Source organism: Taeniopygia guttata, chromosome 6 (genome assembly GCF_048771995.1).
Source record: "Taeniopygia guttata chromosome 6, bTaeGut7.mat, whole genome shotgun sequence".
In the NCBI taxonomy this organism is placed as follows: domain Eukaryota; kingdom Metazoa; phylum Chordata; class Aves; order Passeriformes; family Estrildidae; genus Taeniopygia; species Taeniopygia guttata.
Genome location: NC_133031.1, coordinates 12,151,451 through 12,175,109, shown reverse-complemented (window position 1 = coordinate 12,175,109; position 23,659 = coordinate 12,151,451). Strand labels below are relative to the sequence as shown.

Sequence of the window (23,659 nt, the reverse complement as noted above, 5' to 3'; positions counted from 1 at the left end):
TCAGTCTTTCATGTTCATGTCTGTGTTTCCCTCAGAAGTATTTAGGAGAAACAAGAGCCTAATGATGGCTAGAGTTATGAAAACATAAACAGGTCCCAGCAGGGCTCTTCTTCTTCCTCTTCTTGCATATATCAGTTTTCTCATCTTTTTCCTTGATTTAGATCTAATTTGCAGACTAGAAGGTTTTTCTCTCTCATTTTCAAATTCTCAAGTAAACTTTGAGAATTTAGATGAGCAGCAACCAGGTGAGTAATGTAAACAAGTGAAATGCTTGCAAAAGATGCCCACAAACTAGAATTTCCCATTTCTTGCTTGCAAGAGCAAGACTGAATGAATGCAAACATTTTGTCTGCCTGGAGAAAGGATGATGAATACTGCCCACTAACCTTTTTAAAAACTGTCATGCTCTTCATTTTGCACAAAACATAGTATCAGTGACTACTGTACCAGGACAGAGATGTTTCAGTTTGCTGAGCCAGGATCAGAGCATAAATATGTTTCTTTGCTCTGTGTTTATTACTCCACAAGACAATTTCTAGCCCTGTCAGATTTTAGTGAGATAATTGTGTTCTTTATGATTAAGCAAATTTCCATGTTTCAGTAGATACAGCAAGGTCCTGATATCTACTTCATGTGTCACATCATGGACCCATAACAGAAGTTTATTGATGGTCTGTATAGCTTGCTGTAGCTTTTTTGTACATAATAGAAATAAAAATTCAATCTCATCTGTATTGTAAGGAGGTGAATGCATCCTACAGGAATAATATTTGTAACAAAATTCCCTATTTGGATTACTGATATTTTCTCAAGTTTGAAGACATCCTCGTGCATATATTTATTTTCCATGCTACTTGCAGGAAATGTCAGGTATCCATAACAGAATCTAAAATGTTTATATAGGCCTGGAAGTATTTACTGATTTAAAAATCCAACCAACAAAAGCAAAACCAAAACACCAACCTTCCTGTTGCTGATCTTCTATTGAGTTCACTAAAACATTGAGGCTTCTGACTTTGAAACAAAACAGTGTTCCAACAGTTAAAACAGTACAAAAGGAAATATTCTTGAGCCATAATTTCTGACAATTTACTGATCATACATAGTAAAATACTCACAGGATTTTGGTTCAAGAAGCCACTGAAAATGGAATGATTAACTGTTCCATCTTTTAGCATTAGCTTCTTTTTAGAAGCTATATAGAAAAGAAGACAAAACTCACAAAAATTAAAGGGTGGTAGCAGAGATTTAATGCAGGGATTTCAGGTCAGAAGAGCCTCTATCTAAAGCAAAAAAAAAAAGATAAAATGTTAAAGGAATTTTGTGCTGTATTTTTTCTTTTGATACATGAAAATAATGCTAAGGGAAGAGAGAGATTAAATTGTTTTCCTCTCAGTTAATTCATTCTGTAGGCTGTTCTGAAATGAAGGAAGACAATAAACCAACATGAGGCTTTGAGGAGATATTAACAGAAGAATTTAACGCTCTATTATACAGTGGTATATTCAGACAAGTAATGCCAACACTTGTCTTTTATGTGCTGCACTGCTTGCTACTGAATAAGGTGTAAATGTTTTGACAGAGGGTATAAAGGATTTTTGCAGTATTTGATAGTTGGATGTAGAATGAACTCTGAAGGAGACAATTAAGAGGTATATTTTCTGCAGAGTGCATAGGGAATTAACTGTGAGCTGCACTGGCAACAATGGATGTAACACACCTGATTTTCTGTAAACCTGAAGAAAAATACTCTTTATTACCGCGTTATTCATTTATATGGGTTTTGTTTAAGATTCTCAGGGGAGTGAGACATCCATTCCTTTCAGGATTTCAGTAGGTTTTTAATTTCTTTAGAGAATCTTATTCTTAGGGAATTAAGAAATCTTCTGAGGACTGCGTTTGCTTTATTCTAAGAACTGTTGTACCTTGACAAAACAGAGAGCTGAATCCACATTTAGGAAAAAAAAACAAACCCAAAACAAACAAACAAATAATAAAAAAAAAAAGTACAAAAAAACCCTTTAAAAACTTCACCCCCCAAAAAAACAGTCCTATATATTTTTACCTGTGATACTTTTCATTGAATTTCTCCTGTGTATAGAGACTCAAGATAGTCCTACACATCAAGTAAGTCTTCAAGGAGAGTTCATTTAGGACATGATGGATTATCAAGGGGCCTCATCCTTGCCTAAAGGGATCTCTTGCCATCAGAAATACATTATTCCTCTGGGCCTTGGTTTGCCATACATGTCTATGCATAGCCCGGGTCATAGTTCCTACACTGAGCAAGGCACACTGGAGAGATTCAGATGGCTGAATCTCACTGAGGTCTTGCTTCCCAATTCTGCATATGCCTGAATTGTGCCAGGATGGTTACAAAGGAGAGAAATGGTGAAGAATGGCTGATAGGCTCCTGCTCACCTTTCCCCAGCACAGATTTATCTCCATCTGAGGTATGTTACTGCATGTCAACACCTGAAATTTTGCAGAAGAGGGACTGAGTGTGGAGCAAAGACAACTTTCTCCAGAGGCTCCCTAAAGAGTCTCACTTTGATTTGAGCTCAGAGAAGGCTGGCCCCATACTGGCCCCTGAGTACTGACATAACTCACCTGTGAGTATATTTCAAATGTGTGTTTCACCTGTTGATTTCTACATACAACTCAGCTTTCTCTCCCAGTGCCGTTCCATGGAGGCAAAAAGGTTTTATTTACACATATTTTAGGTTTTGCTTTTTGTGACCTATTGCATATATTTTCTTTATTATCAGTATCCATGAATATTACTAGTTACTTAGACTTAGATTCCCAACCTGCAGCACAGCATGAAATAGCTGCATTCTTGCTAGCTGTAAATAGCAAAAGCATTACAGGACCCCTTGGCTCCTGGGCTCTTGCCATGACACTTCAAGCCAGAGTTTGGAAAACAAACAAGACAACAAAAAACCACAATTCTCCCCCCAACCTCCCAGTCATGGCGCTGGTTTTTGGTTTGGGCTTTTATTGAATTTTTGTTTTATCATTTCTTGTTTTTTTTTCTAAGCATGGCCATTTATTTCAATGTCTAAATGGAAACAGAACCTTTTGAAGATCTAGTCCCATATGAGTTTGTTCTGCCTTAACAGCAGATGGTGAATAGCTTCAACAGCTTTGTTTCTATTACCAGATGTCTTTGATTTACTCCCTTGCTTTGCTTTCTGGCCTTTATTGCTTCTATTCTGAAATAGCAGAGGCAGAGCTATTGTTACCTCTCAGCTATAGCTTTACTCACACAATACTGTTGATCTGTTCTTGTGGCATTATTCAAAAAAGCATTGTGTCTAAAAGGAAGGAGACGGTGAAACCTCTTCAATAGCAGTACACTGTAAGATCCTATTGCTGCAAATATTTTGCATGTATTTAATTGTGCATGCTACTCCTGCTGGAATCACCGGAGAAGTGACAATGTATGAGTTTTATTTATATATATTTATTGTTAAAGTCTGAATTATCTTTTTATATAGACATGACTGTTATATGTGGCAGTTTAGACCCTTTGTTATTTTTTGACTATTTCAGTGGCAGCATAAACCACCATACTGATAACAGCATTCTTTAAGTTCTGTGTGAGATTGGCAGTCTCAAGGATGACATAAAGTATTCAGTCTAGACATCACCCTGCTGTAGATTAATTGTGTCCTTCCCAATGAACAACCAGAACTATATTCAGTCAGTTTTACTGTCCATATATAGACTTGCACCTGTGGGAGAGAATTGGAAAAGTCAGCCTGCGGAAACTTGCCTTGAGTGATGCTTTTCCTTGAAAGTATAAACCATAGCTGCTCTAGTTTTTCCACTGCAGGGTAGTCATTACTTGGGAAGTCTGCTTTTTCATTACAGGGAAGCCTGCTTTTATGCTTTTGGTCTTTGAGTGGCTGAAGGAGCTGGGTTTTTCACCTTCTCCAAGACCAGAGATGGTTGCTAGTGTCATTTGAGTATTTGTTTCAAGCCTTTATTATCCAACCCTATTGTGACCTCAAAATGGTCTGATCTATTTTAAATTTTTTGTTCCCCAGCTTCACTTGGATCAATCCCTTTTGAAATTCTGTGTATTTTCCTGATTATTTCTTTCAAAACTGATTGCCTTCATTCAGATTTTGGCCCCAGTCAGGTTTGATCTTTACTTCCAACTGCATGATTTTTTAAAATCATAATGAAGTAAGGAGAAAAACCTGTGATGTATTTTTCTCTCACCAAGCCACAACTTTTGATTCAAAATGCCCAAGTCCATAAAATCTGTTCTATTCAAAGTTATTGTCAAGCTTCTATAGTGGTTTTCCCCCCTGATATTTACTTCACCATTTTTGTTTTATTGTGAGGTGTAATCCAACTTTTGACTTTCAAATTAAGCCTTGAAAAGAAGTTGATTTGGAAATTTTTGGAAAATTTGCTGTTTTGCCATTGGGAACTATTTTATTCTAAATGCTATATTTAGAGTGGTATGTCTGCCAATCTCAGTTTTTCAGTTTAAAAAAATGGAAGGGTTTGGCTGATACTTGGCAAACTGCTCCTTCCCTCTTATGGCTATTTTATCACTATCTTTCAATGTCCTGATTAGATCTGCCTGTATAATTAAACTAATATAGTCCTTCTATCCAGGAGTTACAATAAATAGATACAAGAATTCCTTGTGTCTATTTATTTATTGTTTGTCTATTGTTTTATTGTTTATTATTTAATTGTTTATGTGTATATTTTTTATGGTTGTCAATTTATTTATGTATTTATTGTTTACACTTGCTCTCAATATAATGTGTTTTTATGACCTTTGGCATGTGAATCATTCATGTAATGATTGCCAGGCATATTTGTATTCATCTAGGCTTTGATCTAATCCTATTGAAAACAAAGGAGATGCTGGTATTGGCTTCTCTCTGTTTTGGATCCTGATAAGTGACCTACATCACCCTGATTAGATATCTTAAGTTGCATAAACAGGATGGTCTCTTTCTTCTGCATTTATTATGTGTGAATATTCATAATTGCTCATCAAATCAATTTTGCACAAGATAGTAGGCTTTTCATAATGGTCGTGAAAGCACTTTTGCCATGAATTCTTTCATTACATTGTTCTCATTTATTCATGCCAGTATTTGTAGCACCTTTTCTGAGTAAGACCTCATGCACCAGAGTGTTTGAGATCACGCTAATGGAGAAAATATGAAAAGAGCATATATCAGCTGAGCAAATAGTTTCTATTGCAGAATGGTAAATGAGGCATCTGGGCTGTGTTTTTACCTGCTGTCCCTCTAACCTTAGATGGCCTCTTGGCGTAAAAAAATATGCAATATACAAATATATTTTAATATACAGTTATTATACAAATATTATATATATGTATATATATTTATATATGTGTGTGTATGTGTACTAAAAAGATACTGTCCATTAAAGGCTGAATTATCTTTTTATATAGATATGACTATTACATGTGGTACTTCAGACCCTTGGTAGGTTACAACAAAGGACATGATGTAACTTTATCTGTACAATGGTGAAAAAATAATTCAAGACTTCTAGTACATAGTCTGCCTTGTTGGCAAAATTTATCAGCCTTGGATTCATGCTTGGTGTGGCATTCTTGTAACAAATATATATATACTTCATCTTGAGTTCCACTCAAGGATGTATGTAGGTTAACCCTAAAAGTAGAGTGGAAAGCTGAGATGTCATTGCAGAATATTGCAGAATAGCACTTTCTGCTGTTGAGACTCCTGTAAACTTGGAAGGCAGCATTAGGCTTTCTTAGCTGGGCTCACTAAATTAATAATGAACTCACCACTTCTCACATGAGCTTAATACACCCTAAATGTTAGGATGTTCTTTTTCTGTTTGAAAGGTTGGTGGCAGTAAACAGAACACAATTACAACAAAAATGCTAAGACTTGTCTGTCATCATCTAAAAATTGTCCTGTATTTTAAAAATGAAGCTGTTAGGAACATGTCAGTTGATGATGAATGTTCTATGATTTGAAATAACTACTTAAAAAATCTTATTCTCTTGCTAAGAATCCAAGCTGTTAATATCTATAAGCGTTGCAAAACTGGACTGTTTTTTTCCTTTTTAAAAAATATTTTTAAGAGATTAGCAAGAATAAGGGTGAGGGGAAATTAGTTTTTAAAGTATCAGTGGTTTCAATTCAATATAATAGTTATCATTAATATTCTAACTAGCAAAAATAAGAGAATCTGTGATTCTGTACCTCTTAATGGAACCTTGGGAAAACAGAGTTTCTTAATTCTAGTTAAAAGAATTTTAAATGTAGGGGTTTCACAGATGCCTATCTTTCTACAGGTATCTCAGGAGTGAGCAGTGCCACTCTTTTTCCAATTGTCTTGAGAAAGGATAATGTTTTTTAAAGGGTAGAGGGAAACTTTCATTGCTTTAATAACCACCCTTTGAAGAATTGAACCAGAGAAAAATAGAATAACTGGGAGGCAAGAAGAAAGAGACGATGGTTTGGAGAGATGGTTTCTTGTGAGCTTTTAACAGAATCAGGAGAGTAAAAGGGGAGAGAGTGGCTCGCTGATAATTTATTACACCATCTTTAGCAGAAAAGAGAAATAAAACAAAAAAATCACTGGCTGTGAATGATGTAGTATTTGTCACTTACTCAATGATATGAAGTGCCCAGAACAAAATTGGGAAAGAAGATGGCATTGTGTGAAAGGCTCTAGTGTTTTAGCTGCACTGTTGGGAGTTGAGAGCAGGTGAACAGATTGTTTGCCATTAAATTTATCAATGCTAAATGAATTTCGTATTATATACCTGATAGTGATTCAAACCCTAGAAATATCCTAATAGTGTTCACTTTATAATACAACCACTCTATTTTACAATCTCTTTGTTTTACAAATCCTCTATATTAATTGAGGCTGAATTGTCTAATCTACCTTATTTCTTGTCAGGGCTGCATAACAGTTCTGGCACTGTTTGGGAAGAGGTATTTATAAGAGCACCAGTTCCTATCTCAATACTTATCAGCATGCCTTCAATCTAGAACTAAAGTATAAATACTGATTTATGGTAATTAAAGTAGTATTTTCAGGTGATGGCACTATTTATCCTTTATTCCTGTCATTAAATACTCTGAGATTGGTAGTGTGGCTCATCTACATTTATTTCCAGCAGAGATTTGTCAAGGAAGTAGCCATCATAATCACTAATGAAACATTTCATGCATATTAAAATTAGGCCAGTTTGAAAGAAGACTGAGTTAACAGATACTGTGATTTCAGAATTATGTTTTGTGTAAATCTTGGGTACCTGGTATTGGGATGTGGTGGTGCAGCTTCCCATAATATGCTGTATCATATAGATTCATATTGGTACTGTCCTTTTATTTGAACAGAGTTAAAATTTTTTTAAATAATTAATCTTAGAATATCTCCAATAAAAGTATTTTGAATTTTGAAAAGTGCATAAATTGACACTGTTGCTGAGCAGTTACCTGCTGTTTCTAAACTAATGCTTGTTTGCACTGCCTGTTTTTCATGTCTGATGCAAAGATGATGCAATATCCTTCATAAAAGAGAAATGTGTGTCATTCAGCAGACTACATATGTGTATGTTTCTCCTTAGTACTGAGGGTATTCCCAAGGGGACCTCTGGCCCCTATTGAGATTGAACCCTTTGTCGCTGCACCACGTAAAACTGTAAAAGAAATTCATATTCTCAAAGTAGAAAAAAAAAAAGAAGAAAGAAGTAGATGTTTTTCTATCTTTCCTAATATCACACAGTGCTTGCTTTTAGTGCCCAGACCTCCTTAGTCCCTTCCTATGTCTCCCAGATGCATAATTTTCCTTAAGGACTTAATTAGAGCATTCTAAACTTTCAGGTAAACCCTTCTCTGTGCAAACTGATAATCCCTGAACTATGTTTATTATTACACTAAAACCATGTGGCTTTTCAGTACTTGGACTCCATGGAACTCTCACTAGGACACGTTTAGGATTCTGTGAGGACACATGGTTCAATTAAATATTACATGCATTGTTTGGAGAAAGTTATACCCACAGAGAGTAGCTTTGGAACATGTACATACATTATTTAGTGATGTATGTGCCATGTTCACATTCAGAATGGCCTAATTCAACATCTGCTCCTGATGAGAGTGAGCATCTGGTGTTTCACAGATAATTGAGACATGATTTGACTGTCCTTTAGGCTGACCAGACAGACTGGAACCAGGCTCTCCGGGTGGATGGTAAGACCTGGTTCATGCCAGGTGAAATTCTGATCACACCTTTATGGTGGGTTGGGATCAGAATAGGTTTTCATTGGTATAACCTCTATGCAAGCAGAAGTACTTCAGTACTTCACAACTTCAGTGTTGTGCCCCAGGATCAAAAGGAACAAGAGAGATGAAGATTTTTCCAACACAAAAGAATACAATGGGAAAGTTCTTGAAACTCTATTCCTGTTAAACCTTTTTCTCTAATTTACCTGTATGCATCTATGCATGTGTATGTTTGTGGATGTACAAAAGCAGGGAAATTATTTTTCTCCTGGCACTTGTTTTACATTCTTTCTGTAGGACCTTTGAAGCAGTTATAAGACAAGAGTCTGCAGAACTGCAATACAATTGCAAATATAAGCAATACATTGCAACTTCAAGCTGCAATGCTGAGCTGTGCTAGTCTGCTTAAATGATGGCTTGTCCAGAATTTGCTGGTTTGATAGGCCAGTTGCATTTATGCTCTTCCTTTAAAAAAGAAGTAAGGATGGGAAAAAGCAAGTCTTAATAATCAAATTAAAAAGCATATCCCTCCAGACTCCATCAAAATCCTTACAGGTGTCCATCAGAAGCAAACAGCATAAACATTGTCTCCATCTACTCCTAGAAACATTGCAGTCTCCAGAAGTTACACCGTTGTGATTTCACTTCTATTCAGTGTTTGCTGCATTTCATTGCCTCTGGCAGACCTGTTACCTTCATAACCATGGGGTTTTTTCCTGCCAGGCATTATCAGCCGTCAGGAAGCAGAGGAGTTGTTGATGAATAAATCTGAAGGCGCGTTCCTGGTGCGAGTCAGTGAGAAAATCTGGGGCTATGCCTTGTCCTATCGCCAGCAGAACGGCTTCAAGCACTTCCTGGTTGATGCTTCGGGGGATTTCTACAGCTTCCTGGGGGTAGATCCAAACCGACACCCAACGCTCACAGATCTGATTGATTTTCACAAGGTAACACTTGCTAGGTGGAGATCAATAGCTGAGTGGAATGGATTAATAATTTAATGAGGAGCCATGTAGTTTGAAACCACACTGGAAAATAGGAATGACCAGAGCGGGAAAGAGTATTGCACACTAAGCCCAGCTATAACATTCATACTTCTGTTGCAGTGAATCAGAAGGCTTTTCCCCTTGTTTCAAATGCTCCAGTACGTACTTGTGTCCCCTTATAAAGTGTGTACTCTCCTTGGCTACAAATGGCCTAATAAGGGCTGACAGATGTAACATTTTCTGAGCCTTTTTGCTGTGGAAAATTGGATCGGAAATACCATAGAAAGGTCTTTCAATGAAATTTCAGCATTCTTCTACCTTTGATGTGCGGGCTGTAATGTGCAATAGCAAGAGAACGTGACCCTGCACTAAAGAAAGGAATATGGAGGAGCTCTCTTTTAGGGATGTATTAAGGGTCACTCCTTATTACCCAGAACAATCTTGCAAGAAGAATTTACTATTCGACATTAGGTGGGTTTGAATTACTTTACCTCTAGGTTCTGTTTCTTGTTGCCAGACTGTATCTAAATAGTAGCACTGTTTCTGAAAGCACAAACTGTTTTCATTTTGCATCTCTCCCTATCTTCATCAGTTTTTATTCTATTTTGTTCTTAGCCACACTTATAATTCCTCTCCACTCTTCCTTTTCTAGCTCCCCTTCCTATTTTAGTATTTTCTCACTCTTGTCTCAGAGTAATTCTATAAATATTTTACTCCTCCTTTTCTTCACAGCTTTTAATTTTTAAGTATTCAGTCTCAGGTTATTTTTCTTATAAGTTCCCTGTTTTTTAAATCTTGCTTTTATCTCACTTGTTTTGCAGCATCTGCTTAGTGTTGCCTTAGTGTCCCCTCAGAGATCATTAGAACATTAAATATCCACAAGCTATATTTCCACATGGGGAGATGGTAGGTGTCACATTTGACTAAAATATATGTCCTCCCCTAATTTAAATAAGACCTTTCTCAGTGGCCACTCTGGAAGTGCAAATCCCTGACACCCTTGTACAGAATATCCTGTTGGCCAAATTGGGTTAACCAGCTGGGCTGCGTCCCCTCTTAGTTCTTCCTTATCCCCAGCCTACTCTGCCAGCAGGGCCTGAGTGGGAAAAAGAGAAAACCTTTGTGCTGTGCAAGCACTGATCAGCAGTAGCCAAAACTGTAGTGTGTTATCAACACTGTTTTAGCCACAAATTCGAAACACAATGTCACAACAGAGCAGCTGTGAAGTTCCATCCCAGCCAGCCAGCCCCAGTGCACCCGGAAAGAGTCTAACCAAAGTTTTGTCAGGGAAAGAAAAGCAGCCATACAACCTCAAATGCAGATTATCAGGTGTTGAATGTGGAACCTCTGGCTAATGTAGTTTCCCCTCTACCCATTTAAATATTTTCATCACAGCTCATGTTAGGCAATCACTGTATTAGAAACACATCTATTTACAGACAGCAGTAGAGCACTTGTCAGAAGCAGAATGGCTTTTAGTTCCTGACATTTAAAAAAAGGAAAAAAGCTTGCTTAGGTGTCCCATGATAAAAGCTAATAGCTACCCCTGTACTAAGCCCATCAGGCAAACCAGTTCAGCTTTAACAGCAACACACAGTTCTATTTTCCCTGTCTAGCTTATGGCTGTATTAAAACTGGTACCTTTGGCAATTGCCTCAGGAGGCATTTTATCCTGTCACATGGTTTTCTTAGAGGCTTTTTTGCCCGCCCTCTCTGGTGAAGTACACCGTCAATTGTCCCAAAGCCTCCTGGTAACCCCAAGCAATCTGTATGTGACTGGTTGTGCTGTGGGCACGTTTTCCCTTGCAGCTATTGCTATATGTTTTGGAAAAGGTGCTGCTTCCCTCATGACTATTTTTAGCAGGAGTATACTTCCCCACCCCAAAGGTTGTGTGGACTTTTTTTTAAGGGCCTGAGGAAGGCTGACATAACTAATTTTTTACTTGCTTATACTGATTGACTTCATTTTGTTTCATTTTGATTAAAAAACAGAATATTGTGTGAGTGTGCATCTTCTGTGCATAAGTGCTGTGAGTACAGACTGCCTTTATGTCTTTGACCTTGCTGTTACTGTTGGATGTGAGCACTCAACATTGAGCTCCTGCTCAGTCTGCCTGGGGGTAGCAGCATGGTAAGACTGGCATCAGTCTGTTCAATTAACCCATGAGAACACCCTCTATAAGTATCTGACTTCCTAAGTAGTGCAGCAACTTAGAAGTAGTACAAATCAGAGTTTCTTGTGTGCACTGATTTCACCGTTTGATAGTAGCACAAGTTGCTACCAGCGTAAATAAGAGATAAACAAAACATGAAGAAAACTATTCATTTATAAGATCCTTTCACTGGCCTGTAATTATTTTATCAAGTGTTTATTCATAGTTGCTTGCCAGTTACAGAGGAGTGATGGCCTTGTTTGCTACTCTTAGAAAGTAGGTGTGGCTTAGATCTTTGATATTTTAATTGGTTTTATCATTCCAGGAAGAAATTATCACATCCTCAGGTGGGGAGCTACTCCTGGAGCCATGTGGACAGCAGAAGAATCCACCAGACTACAGTCCTTTATTTGAATGACTGATCCAGGACCAACAGGAATCCATTCTGGATAGCTGTAGTAATAAATAGTTACAAAAGTAAACAGTGGAAGTAGTTAACCCACTTTCAAAGCCACTAGTCTTGTGGCCAAAAAGTACCCTCATTAGGAGGCCTAAAATATTTCTGGTTTGCATCTCAATTATCATCATCATTATTCATATTGCTAGCACTTGAAAAGTGATAAATTACCAGCAAATTGCAAAAGAGGACTACTTCAAAAAATTTTCAAGGGGTTGTAGCCAATTGCACGGAATGCTAAGTTCCTGTCCTAATTTTCTCATGTTTTATGCTGCAAGAAGCATGGGTAGGAGCCATTCACAGAGTACTGTATGAAGTATCAGTGTTGGTGAACAGATTCTGTGTTCCAAAGCAAGGTTTGACAGTTTCTGTTGACAATTTCATTACTCAGTGGTGCACTTTGATGACAAGAGAAGAAGCCTTCAAACATCCCTGTGAAGTTTGTGATTGAGTATGTAATTAGGTGCAGCTTGAAAGTTGCCATTATGCTTTGAATTCAGGCCTACAGTGTTCCCCACAGCAGAGACAGAATAAAGTCATACACATTTTATTTACATTTTCATGAAGCCCAAAAGCCTTGGAAGGAACTTTACTCCTGTACAGTAAGTGATCAGTTTATTCTAAAGGAAACTGATTTGCTGCAATTCTCTCACTGGCCTTGTCATGCTTTCCACTTTTAGATGTGCAAGAGACACAGTGGATATTGCTAGCTTTACTTTGCTATAAGACTGGGTATTTCCCTTTTCTGAGTTATGAGAGGGTGGGGCTAGTGTATTTATACATAGAAAAGGTACAGCTAATTACATTACCATCGTGCTATTTTATGTGTAAAACCAAGATGCACACAATGTGCTCCTGCTCAATTTACTATAAATATTAACCCCATGAAAATAAACCAGAATCCTAGATCTGTGGCGCTTAGTGCTTGGACTAGAAAAATGATAAATTCTCATCACAGTACACATAGGAAAGGCACAATGAGCACATTTCTATAAACTACTCCTTTGGGCAGTCTCTGAGCCCTGTGGGGTTCTGTTCAAAATCCAGGTGTAGACCCCTCCTGAACCTCCTGTAAATCTTTTCCCCCTCAGTCATTTGACTCTTGACTCATTGTTACCTTCTGTACTCTGTCTGATCTAGATGGTAAAATCAACTAGGAAAAGAAACTTGTCTTATACAAGCCAATAAAGCACACTAAACATTTCAGGTGCTACAACAGTAAATATTTTTGGTAGTAATAACAGTATTTTTTATAATTAATCTTATGGATAGCTCATATTAAAGTACAGATTTTTGTACACAAGCTTAATTCTTGGTCAGGAACCTTTTCTTCTGTTAACATTGGGTTTTGTGTGATTTAATCCATCAATGTTTGTGGCCCATGAAAAGAAAATTCTATTGAACTTCCCACAGAGGCAGCTGGGCAGTTTCTGTACTAATCACTTGGCACACTGGCTCAGGAGGTATTAAATAGTTACTGTCAGTGCTTGAGAACAAAGCAAGTCAGGACAGAGCAAATAAGCAAAACAGATCTTCTTTTCCTGAGAAACCAGCTCTGCACTTTCTCCCTCTTTCAGAGGCATCTCAAGAACTGCCTCAGGTTGTTCACAGCTGCACAGGTTTTTCATGGAACAGCGTGACCTCTACTTGAAGGAGAATGGAAAGAGACCTTTGAAATAATAAAAAATATAGGTATGCACAGACTTACCTCTGCAGTCAGAAAACAGTAAGTGACTGTGCAGGGTTAGACACCTAGGCATCTTTTCAGACCAGTCTTTTGCCTTTATGCACTGAAGAAAAGCCCCCAGAAGCCGAGAACAATAATAAAACCCCCCATGAAATGCTACCTGTTCTCTTGAAAAGGTGCTAGGTGTGCTAGAAGACATGCAAATTCCAGTTTTTGGAAGATTACTCAACACAGTGCTGTGAATATACACAGAATATTGAAGAACTTGTTCCACATGCAATTCACATTGAGAAGCTGATGATAATACAGCTATTTATTACTAGTGACATAGTTCCCTGCAACTGCTTGTGTTTTGTTTAGCATTAAGAAGGCCTGGAAAAAATCGCTCTTTAGCTTATGTGTCCTCTTGTGATGTAATTAACATTATTTTTCACTTCAGAACACATTTCCTAATTAAAATTTTCTATTTTTTTTGCTTGAATTCCATCAATTTCTCACTCTAAGTTTTACCTAGCTTTAAAATAAAGCCCTTGTAAGTTCCCCTGCAAATGATATTACTTGCAATACTGCAATTTCTTCTGAGAGTTTTACTATCCTAATAAATGGCAGAATTCACAAGCAAAGGAATTGCTTGTTTTTTCTCCCTTAAGCCCCACAGAAATAATGAAAAGTAGCCAGCCAATTCATAGAGTTACCAAGAAAGAAATCTAAACACTATATAACCAGAAGCAGCTGCAATGAAATACGGTGCATGGAAGGTAAGTTTTGAAGGAAACAAAAGGAGATCATAGCTAGCAGAAATTAAAAACAGAAGCTTTCCTTGGTAGAGATGTGCAGCTGTTACCAATATACTTGAGGGAAATACAAGTGTGGAGATATTTTCTAAGTTAACAGGTGCTTCTTGTTGCCTAAGGGGGCAACAAGACAATAAAGGGACTATGAAAAGGTAGTCCAGTTAGTAGGAAGAATAAAAGATAAAGCAGTGAAGGAGCAAATATGGAAAATTAAGAAAATAAGAAAGAGCAAAATGTGCTGATCCTGTTGTTTTGAAAGCATTTTGGATTTTTATTGGTCTGGGAGGAAGACCAGGCACTGCTACCTCTTTTTCTCTCTACAAGTCTGGAAGATTTCAGCTTTGAGCTAAATCTACCTTGGAGGTAGATGTGACACCCTTGAATCTGTAAGAGTTGGGCTGGTCTGTGCTGCAGCCTTGAATGCTTCCCTCTGTCTGCCTCTCCATGTAGTGCTGGCTGCAGCTGCTCAGCGTGGGCTGAAAAATGGTCATGGTGCTGCCATTTCCTTGGCTGCCAGGGGTAGCTTTAGCTCACTCCCCTGGAACCTTCCAGTCTTGCGTCCTGACCTGTTTTTCTAGTGGCAACTATTGGTGAGTTGTAAGAGGGGCATGGTATGGAATTTCCTTATAATATTCCCTGTCAATATTTCTTGCTGATGAGAGCACCAGGAGCTCACTGAGAGGTCTGCTATGGTAATTGTGTTTCATAAACAAAAATGCCACAGCAGCAAAGTAAACTTTTAAACTTTAAAAGGAATTAACTTTTCTCACATCTGTTTCACGCCAACAAAATATGGCACACAAGGTCCCAAGCTTGTTTGCAGGTATCTTTGAAAAAAGTATCTCTTGAGGATTTATTCTTGCTTCTTCATAGATCCACAGATCCATCTGTTCTTTTGAATTTTGTTTTAATCTGTTACTGTACACAGACATCTCCATTTTAATAGTGCCCTCTTCTCTAAAAAAGAACAAAAAGCAAGCAAAGAAATTGACAGCAATCATTGGATGAGATTTCTAAGGCTACTCAAAGACTGTAGATTCCAGCTTAAGTCTTGTAATTAATGGAATAATGATGTAGAATGAGTTTTTGTGTATGCATTTTTGCATATTAGTTTTATAATAGATGTCCTGGATTGTTCTTTTAAGTACTAAATCCCTATTACTCTGAACAAATGCTAAGCTAAATAAAATAACACCTCCCTCAAGAAAGAGATACCTAAAAATTGTTTTTATGACAGAGATTCATTTTCAGGCTGAGTAAAACTATTTCCAAAAACCAGATTCAGAGGGAGAATTTCTTCTAGATTTCAGTTACCTTAACTCAAGTGAAACAAACTTATTTCTTGGCTGAGGTGAGGTGGTATTTTACTGAGTACAGTAAAAATGTAGTAAAATACTTTACTTTTATGTGAACTAGGAATCCACTTCTGCTCACCAGAAACCTGAATATTGAGCATTAATGGAGCTACAGCACATTTCACTGCAGTCTAAATTCTTCCATTTACCACAACACAAACTTGGTCTCAGGTTGACTGTGGTAGTTCACAGTGGGAGAAGCTTTTCTCTTTCTATGAATAAATTTGTTTCCATATAATTTACAGGTCAGAGCTTATTTTTCAATGATTTTCAAGGACTAACTTTCTTTTCTGTCTTATTGTGGCTTGGCTTTAAGATTCATTTTTGCCTTCCCAAGAGGATGGGGTAAGTGACCTCTGTGAAGTGTGCCCATGGCCAGGCTATCAATTGCAGAAGGTGGTGTTTGCACTTGACCAGATGCTTGCTTTATGTTTCCTGAGATCAATCTCCTGGATACATACTGTCAGATGATAATGATGCATAATTGATTTTTATAGCTAATTTCTTGCCATGCAAGTGCTGTGTGAAAGCATCTCTTCAAATATTTGTTTACTGCTAGTGATTAATCTTGTAGCTTGTATATTTACATGATGGCCTGTAGCTAATGCAAATTTTCTACTAGGCTGAAGCCTTCAATGGGTTTGGTTTTTTCTCTCTTGGAATTTCTTGCAGCATTTTTAAATGAAGGTAGCATTTTATGGTATCTTTATTATAAAACAAAAAGTGACTTATGGAAGAGAAATAACTACAAAACAGAACGGAAATTTAGTCTGGTCCTATTTGTGTCTTCATGATGTATGTACAAAGGAAACACTTAGCATGTTAATGTCTCCTTTAAAGTTTAGCTGCTCTTTCTCCCCTGTTCTCAGTTTTAATGAGAACAGTGGGTGGGAGAAGATCATAAGCTCACAAGCCATTGAGAGAAAAGAGAGGAGGCAGGACTGGTTTATTCCATACAAATTTCCATATAACAGCAGGCAAAGCTTGGGTTAAGTACTTCCCGAGATGCACAGTGTACAGTGCACTGCAATTAGTAAGATAGCTGGCCTGTTGCTCTTATGTCTGTTCTTGATTCTCAGAGGCTTTTTGCTCATGATAGCCAGATGCTAATGTGAAATACATTTTTAGGAAGTCATTCAAATCCAATGTAATGAAGAAGAGTTAAGGTATATGTTTCATTATCATTTTTGTTGTTGACATTTTCTCTCAAGGAATCCCAGAAAAAAAAAATTCTAACAGCAATGCATAAGTTCTGGTCTGCCTTCTAGACAATATCTCGTTACCTATTATGTGCTATACTCACATAATGCTACTTCATTTATTTTGAATTTCAGTAGTCTACATGCTATATTGGAATCTATCTAATATTTTTAATAAGAAAGTTGTAGAGACAGATGTAGGCAAGTAAACCATTCAGTGGGACAAAAAGTCACTGAATTCCAATTCTGAGCTCCCACAACATTTGCTGGAGTTCATGTGGTAATCCTTAGTTGATAAATATGAACATTTTTATCAGGGCTGCCTGTTGAAATCACATTTTACTTTCCCCAGAGCTGCTCTGAAATCTTCCATTGACACCATTTAATGGAGAAATGTTCTGTTTTCAAAATGCCAAGCATCATAAAATTGTGTCAATTCCTTAGAATAAAAAATAAAAAATAATAGAATTATCTAAGGGCATTTTTAATTGCAGAAAATATGAAAAATGTGCTCAAATCTAACACAGAAAATTGTCTTAATTTTATTAATCACTGAAAGAAAATGTGCTACATTATGCTCCAAATTCAATGCAGATATTCAATGTTTTTGACATTTCATTAGGTATCCATTCTCTCCCTTAATGCTAGTTTCCTTTTAAGGAAGAATGAAAATACCCAGGGAGCAGTTACTCAAAATGTCAAACCCATTAAATATCTGATTTGATGATTGAAATAAATTTGTGAAGGTTTAAATAAGAACCCAGATAATTTTCTTCAGGAAAAAAATCAAGCCAGGAAAGTGAGTTCAGAAAAAAAGAATGGATGCATTTTGTCCACAATTTTGAGTATATTGTGTTATATGCTTGGATCCTTAGAGTATGATTTACATTTATACACTACTAAAAAGTCTGAGCATCAAAAAGTAATTGAGGAAAACGGAATAATAAATAACATAAAGACCTACTGTTCCAGATTCTCTGAAAAAGGCGAATTCTATTAATGGTTATGTAAAAGACCAAGTCTATTCATGAACGTTTGTAGAAAAAAGAAATCTAATTTTCGAAGTTGTCATTGTGATCAATCACAATAGAAATCTCGTCCTGGATGAAGGTTTGTGATTAAGAAATACGAAGTTCAGACTACACATTCAAATACCAAATGGAAACCTTTGCAATGTACCAGCTCCTTGCAAAGGTGAAATATCCCACAGAACAGCTGTTGTGGTGTAGCAAGAATGAGTAGCTTGGATTCCCGTTGCTCTCCTCAGGCTGGACTAGAAACAGGCACTTCAGAGTTCCAGCTCAGAGTTGTATCAGCTCCTCCTGCCAAAGACCACTGGTTATTTGAGAAGGCAGGATCAGGAGAGAATGAGAAAACTTGGGAAACCTTGAAATATTACTATGAAAGGCAAAAAAAAAAAAAAAACAAAACCCAAAAAAACCCACATCCCCTTCCTCACCCTAGATAAGAATGAGTTTGTAATGGGGAAACAAGGAGGCATTGTGGAACTGGCAGACAATGTTTCCTGTTGGGGAGGAGACATGTACACAATTTGTTGAAGTCAATGAGACAGAAGTGGGGAATAAGGATTTCACAGCCAGGTCATTTTTTATTCATTCTGTTCTACAGCAGTGCACATACAGCCATGAAGTGCTTGGAGTGCTAACCCATCTGTTCTCAGGAGCAGCTCACATCCAGTGGGCTAAAAATACTCGGTCTGCCAAGGAGACAGTCAAGGTACTTTGAGAAGTCTTGGATGCTTTTACTTTGGGCCACAGACAAAGGTGATAAATTAGGAGACATCAGGGTTCTTGTTTAAAATCTCTCTTCCTCTCCCGGACCTATTAATAATGAAGCAAGTTCAAAATAATGAAGGAGAAAACTGGCTGCTGGCTAAGACTCTGTTTGTAATCCTGGGTCTGCACCTGCCCACAGTGCTAAAGTTCGATTCAAGTTGCACTTCAGTAATTGATGATCACTTGTCATATCCCTTTATAAAGCTTTTTCATCAATGTCTCTTGTGGTTCATTTTCTATCAGCAGCAAATCAATGACATTTTAATGGAATAGAGAGCCTTCTTGAGACTGAATTATGTTGCTTTACCTGTTTTAATACCAGGTGAAGTTCTCAAAGGCTCGACAGATAATAGTTTTTCAGATTTTTTTTCTTTGATAACTTTGTTTCTGCAGAATGGTGGCATCTTTGTAATCAGCTCTAATAAAGATTGAAGGCATTAATGAACTTGGTTTTATTGTGCTGTTAGAGACAATGGGAAAATGTGGGGCTTGAATCTGATAGCCAGATCATTATAAATGCTGCAGCAGCGTTAGGGAATACATTTAACTCCTGGATCTGGTGATTCAGGGAGAATCTGAAATAGTTTAAAATCTCCAGGGTAATGCAGTAATTAACCAGGCACAGGGAAGTACAAGGTCACGAATTGAATTCCCTTCTTGAAAGCTGCAGTGGGAGCTGTACTGTCAGAACAGTCCCACCCAGAGCTGCCCCGGAGCCGGGTCTGTGGGCAGGGATGGGCAGCACTGGGGCCGCCCCGCAGGGAATATTCCAGACAAGTATCAGTCAAACAGCACATTTCGCTTTTCCTCCGGTAAAATTCCCTCCGTGGACTTGAGCCCACTTGAGCCGGTCAGATTCCCTGCCGGGCTTTGCCGCATGTCGCGGTTCGGGCGCGCTCCGCCCTTGCCCCGCTGCGGCCGCGGCCCGGGCGCTGTGGCAGCCGCGGCCCGGCCCGGCCCGGCCCGGCTGGGCGCTGAGGGGCCGCGGGGCCTCCCTCAGCCGGCACAGCCTGCCGGGTGCCCGCCTGTGCCCTGCGGCCCTTCCAGCCTGAGCCGAACCACGGCCCGGCCCGGCCCGGCTCGGCAGATGCCGCAGGAGCAGCCCGGAGAAGGAGGCTGCGGATGGAGCGGTCCCACACGGACCCGCAGCTCGCGGCTGAGGGCGCAGTCTCGCAGCTCGGCTCCGGGAAACTTTCCCAGCAGTTTTCCTCAGCCCCTTTAAAGCCTCCTGTTTCCCGAGCCCTACCCAGCACCAACTCCCGAAATACAGGCATGATAAAATCGTGCCGAACAGAGCAGATAATTTACAAATCGACAGAATGAAACTGACAGGAAATGCCAAACTGTCCTGGTTTAAAGGCTCTTCACCTGCTGAAGAATGGGAAGCTCCAGGGAAGGGAGCTGCCCTTTTGTCCCTAAAGACAAGGAAGGAATCCTCTTCTCCAGTAATACTTATGTAATGGGGGCACACCAATAGGTAAGATGCATTTGTTTTGTTCTAGTGTGGCTTAGCTTCCCTGAGTTGCCAGTGTAACAGGGGTGGAAAGGTACCAGTTGGTTGTTGAAGCAGGAAAATCACCCTCAGTGATTGCTAAGGAGGTGCGTGTTCACTGCCCTGATTTGTTAACCAAGTCCAAAGTTTGAGTCTGATGTAGAACAAATCTAAAGGAAAAAATTTCCAACAGATTTGGATCTACATGAACCACTCCACACAAATCACATATTAGTTAAGTATCAAGGATGTTTACAAAAATGTGGATGTTTTCCAATTATTCCAATGGGTCTTGGGTCAAGCCTTGAATGCAACAGAAAATAAACCCGCCTTCTCATCTTCACAGTCACAGCTGGGGAACACATTATCAGGGCAGTTTGTGTTTCCCTTAATGGAAGTGTTTCTATTTGATGAAGTGTATAATTCTCTGAAACTGCAAATTTAAATATTACTACCACCTTGCTCCAGACAGCACTAAACACAATTTCAGATACAGGAGAGGGAAAACTGCCTGAAGACTTGGAAATGTCAAAATAAAGAATGTCCAAAATAGGATTGTGTGAGAGAGTAGAGAGACAACAGCTATGTTCTGGTTTGATTTGATGTGCTTTAATACAGTCTATAAACTTCCAAAAACTATTTAACACATACTGAAATAATGCTCAGAAATGTAATGCAGTAAAGCTTTTGTGTAAAAAGGAGTGTAAATTGCTATCAAGAATGCAATGTTGCCTGGTTTTCACAATGAAATTATTCTGTTTTGATTTTTTGTCTAAAGTAATCTCTGTACGTCCTTTTACTGCAGAACAAGCTAGAGAACATCTAAAAGTTAATGCTTCCTCAAGTAGTTAAATTGAAATGTTTATGCTTATTTACTATTTTGTGAGTATTTTTCATGGTGGTTTAATTTTTAACAAACCGAGAAGTCCAATAGAGAAAATAAAATGAGGACTTATGGCACTGTAATTGTATTTTATGAGAAGCAGCAAATAAAAGGTGAAGAATCTCCTGACTACACAGCACAAAATTCAGGTAAAGAATTCTTTTGTGATGCAAAAGAAAAGAAGATGATTTTGACTCGGTGTGGAGGAATTGTGGCATTGTAGAATAATTTGGGGCTTTAGGGGCCTTTGGAATTCATGTTTGTGCTAAAATTTTAGGATGGTGTCTCCTGGATTTTCATGGAATTAACTTAATTTTCTTTAATCTTCAGCATCTGGATTTTCATTTTTTCCTTGTCACTTCACCCTCTGGAGGACCATAGCTGTCTAATTTATTGGTCCAACTAACAGATCTGCCCTTTTATTTTTATGAATGTCTTTCAAGCTGTCATTCCTGGAGTTCATTGTTCAGTGGAGCTTTCGCTGTACGCCCTCTTTTTTTTAAAAAAAACTTTAGTTTTAAACCACAGTTTAGATACTTGACTTTGTTATGTGTGAGTATGGGCAAAAGTTCCATTGAAAAGGCTGAAAAATATTTTACATACCCCAACTGGAAATTCTTGCCCATCTTTTATTTTTGCACTATTAAAATTCTTTATGTATTGTCATAGAGTAAGGGGAGAGTTGTTGATTTTGTTGTTTTGTTGAGGGTGTTATAATTAGTTTTGGTTTTGCTTAATTAAAAAAAAAAGTGATGGAATATGAGAGGATTTGTTGAAGTGTTCATGAAATTTTTTCTTTAAGCCTGATATTTTACAGTGATTGTTTTTGTTGCATGTCTAATAAAATGCCTTTGCTTTGAGTTCTGTAACAGCTATGGACACATAGGTGTCCATGAGGTGTTGGGAGGTATATAAGAAAAAGCAGCCCATTTCTACCAAAGAATGCAAGGAAACAATAAATGTTGCAATAAATACATGTATAGACAATGAATTTGTAACCAGCATCTGAGTGATGTCCTGTCTCAGGAAGGCAGGCAGACCAGGGTTATTAACTTCCTTTATGGAGAGCTTTCCTTTCAGGCAGGGAATTTGTGGTGGAAATCAACAACTTGGTTACTGGTTTTCTTGTATTCTTTCTCTTTCCAAAGTACTTTGCATATTATTACACAACACTATGTTAAAAAAAAAAAAACAACAAAAAAACCCCAAAATCAAAGGGCTTAGTTGCCTGTCCAGAGCTGGGCTCCAAAATTCACAATTTGGTACCACAATAGAAATGGACAAACTGAGAAGTCTCAAATATTTTACTTACCTGTGTATGTACAACATATGTTTAACACACTGGGAAAATTGTGATTCAATATAGTAAAAAAATAAATCTTGGGCTATGTTGAGGCATAGAAATTTCTAGCAGCTCCTGTCAATATATTTAGACACAGATTATGACTTTTTTTATCAATATTAATCATAAGGCTATAAGAGGAATAGATCATGTCTTCTAGGACAATAGACAGCTAATAATTGTAGCACAACTCAGCCTGTGAACTGCCTCACTATTTCTTCATTATTTTTACTTCATTTTTCTTGTTGCTCAGTTTTACAGATTCAGGATTTTCTGCCACTTTGCTTCTTTCAGAAACATAGACATCTTCCCCTTCTTGATTCCCACTTCCTGCCTTTTCTTTTCTCCCTTTTTTTTTTTTTTTTTGTTTCTTACACTCTCGTGTTTGCCAGTAAGTTGTCACTGCAGTGCACCATTAAACTGTGCATAACACATTCCTTTGGCAAAGGTGCCAGAACAGTTATTGTAGAAATAGAAGAGAAGAAGACCTTGGATAAACCATTTAGTTAAAGAAAACAAAACCATTTCAGGCAAACTGAATTCATTCAGGTTTTATAGGTAATCAAAACAGAACTCTCTTGAAGTTTAAGAACAGTTCAGTGCCTCTACTTCCAGTCTCCCTTTAGGGCCTCTTAAAGTTCCTGGTTCTTACTAGTTTTGAGCTGATTGCAATAAGAATGCTCTGTGAGTTTCTGCCTGATCCAAAAGTCCTGAAATTCCATGCAAGTTTGCCTTTATCTTCCTTTTGCAAGTTGTTAAATGTTACAAGAAGCTGTATAAAGAATGGGAAGTCTCAAAAGACCACCTTGATGCATCCCAAAGACCTAAATTCTATGAAGCACTTTAAGATGAGGGTCTGAACTCTGAACTTTTTGAGAAGAGATAATCTCTAATGAAAATGTCCCAATGTATTTTTTAATCTATTCTGCTATTTTGGATGCTAAGTCCTTTAAAAATTCTTCAGAATACATCAAAATGTCATCTTGTGCCGAACACCTACTTTTTTACCTCTGGATCCTAGCTTAAAAATGAATGCTGTAGAATAGGAGATCATTTTGGATTACAGAATAACTTCTCAAAATGTCAGTTGTAAATAGTCAGCAAATCCCTCATTATCAATAAAATGGCACTGATATGGAGTTAAAAAGTAATTTGTAATACTTCAAATCCATATCCTCACAAGCCATTTATCTTGTAGCAGTCCTACCAGCACCAAGCAAAATACTATTTAATGCAAGAGGG

General features: G+C 37.9%; 1 protein-coding gene across 1 annotated transcript in view; it reads left to right on the top strand.

Moving 5' to 3' along the window:
• The window catches only part of SH2D4B (SH2 domain containing 4B), a 68,063-nt gene extending 49,748 nt beyond the window's left edge, over positions 1–18,315 (top strand). Inside the window, exons 7-8 of the mRNA XM_030275863.4 lie at positions 9,000–9,220; positions 11,738–18,315. Of these exons, the coding sequence (XP_030131723.1) occupies positions 9,000–9,220; positions 11,738–11,830 (314 nt within the window). The 3' untranslated portion in view covers positions 11,831–18,315. The remainder of the gene's footprint in view (positions 1–8,999; positions 9,221–11,737) is intronic.
• The last annotated feature ends 5,344 nt before the right edge of the window (positions 18,316–23,659 follow it).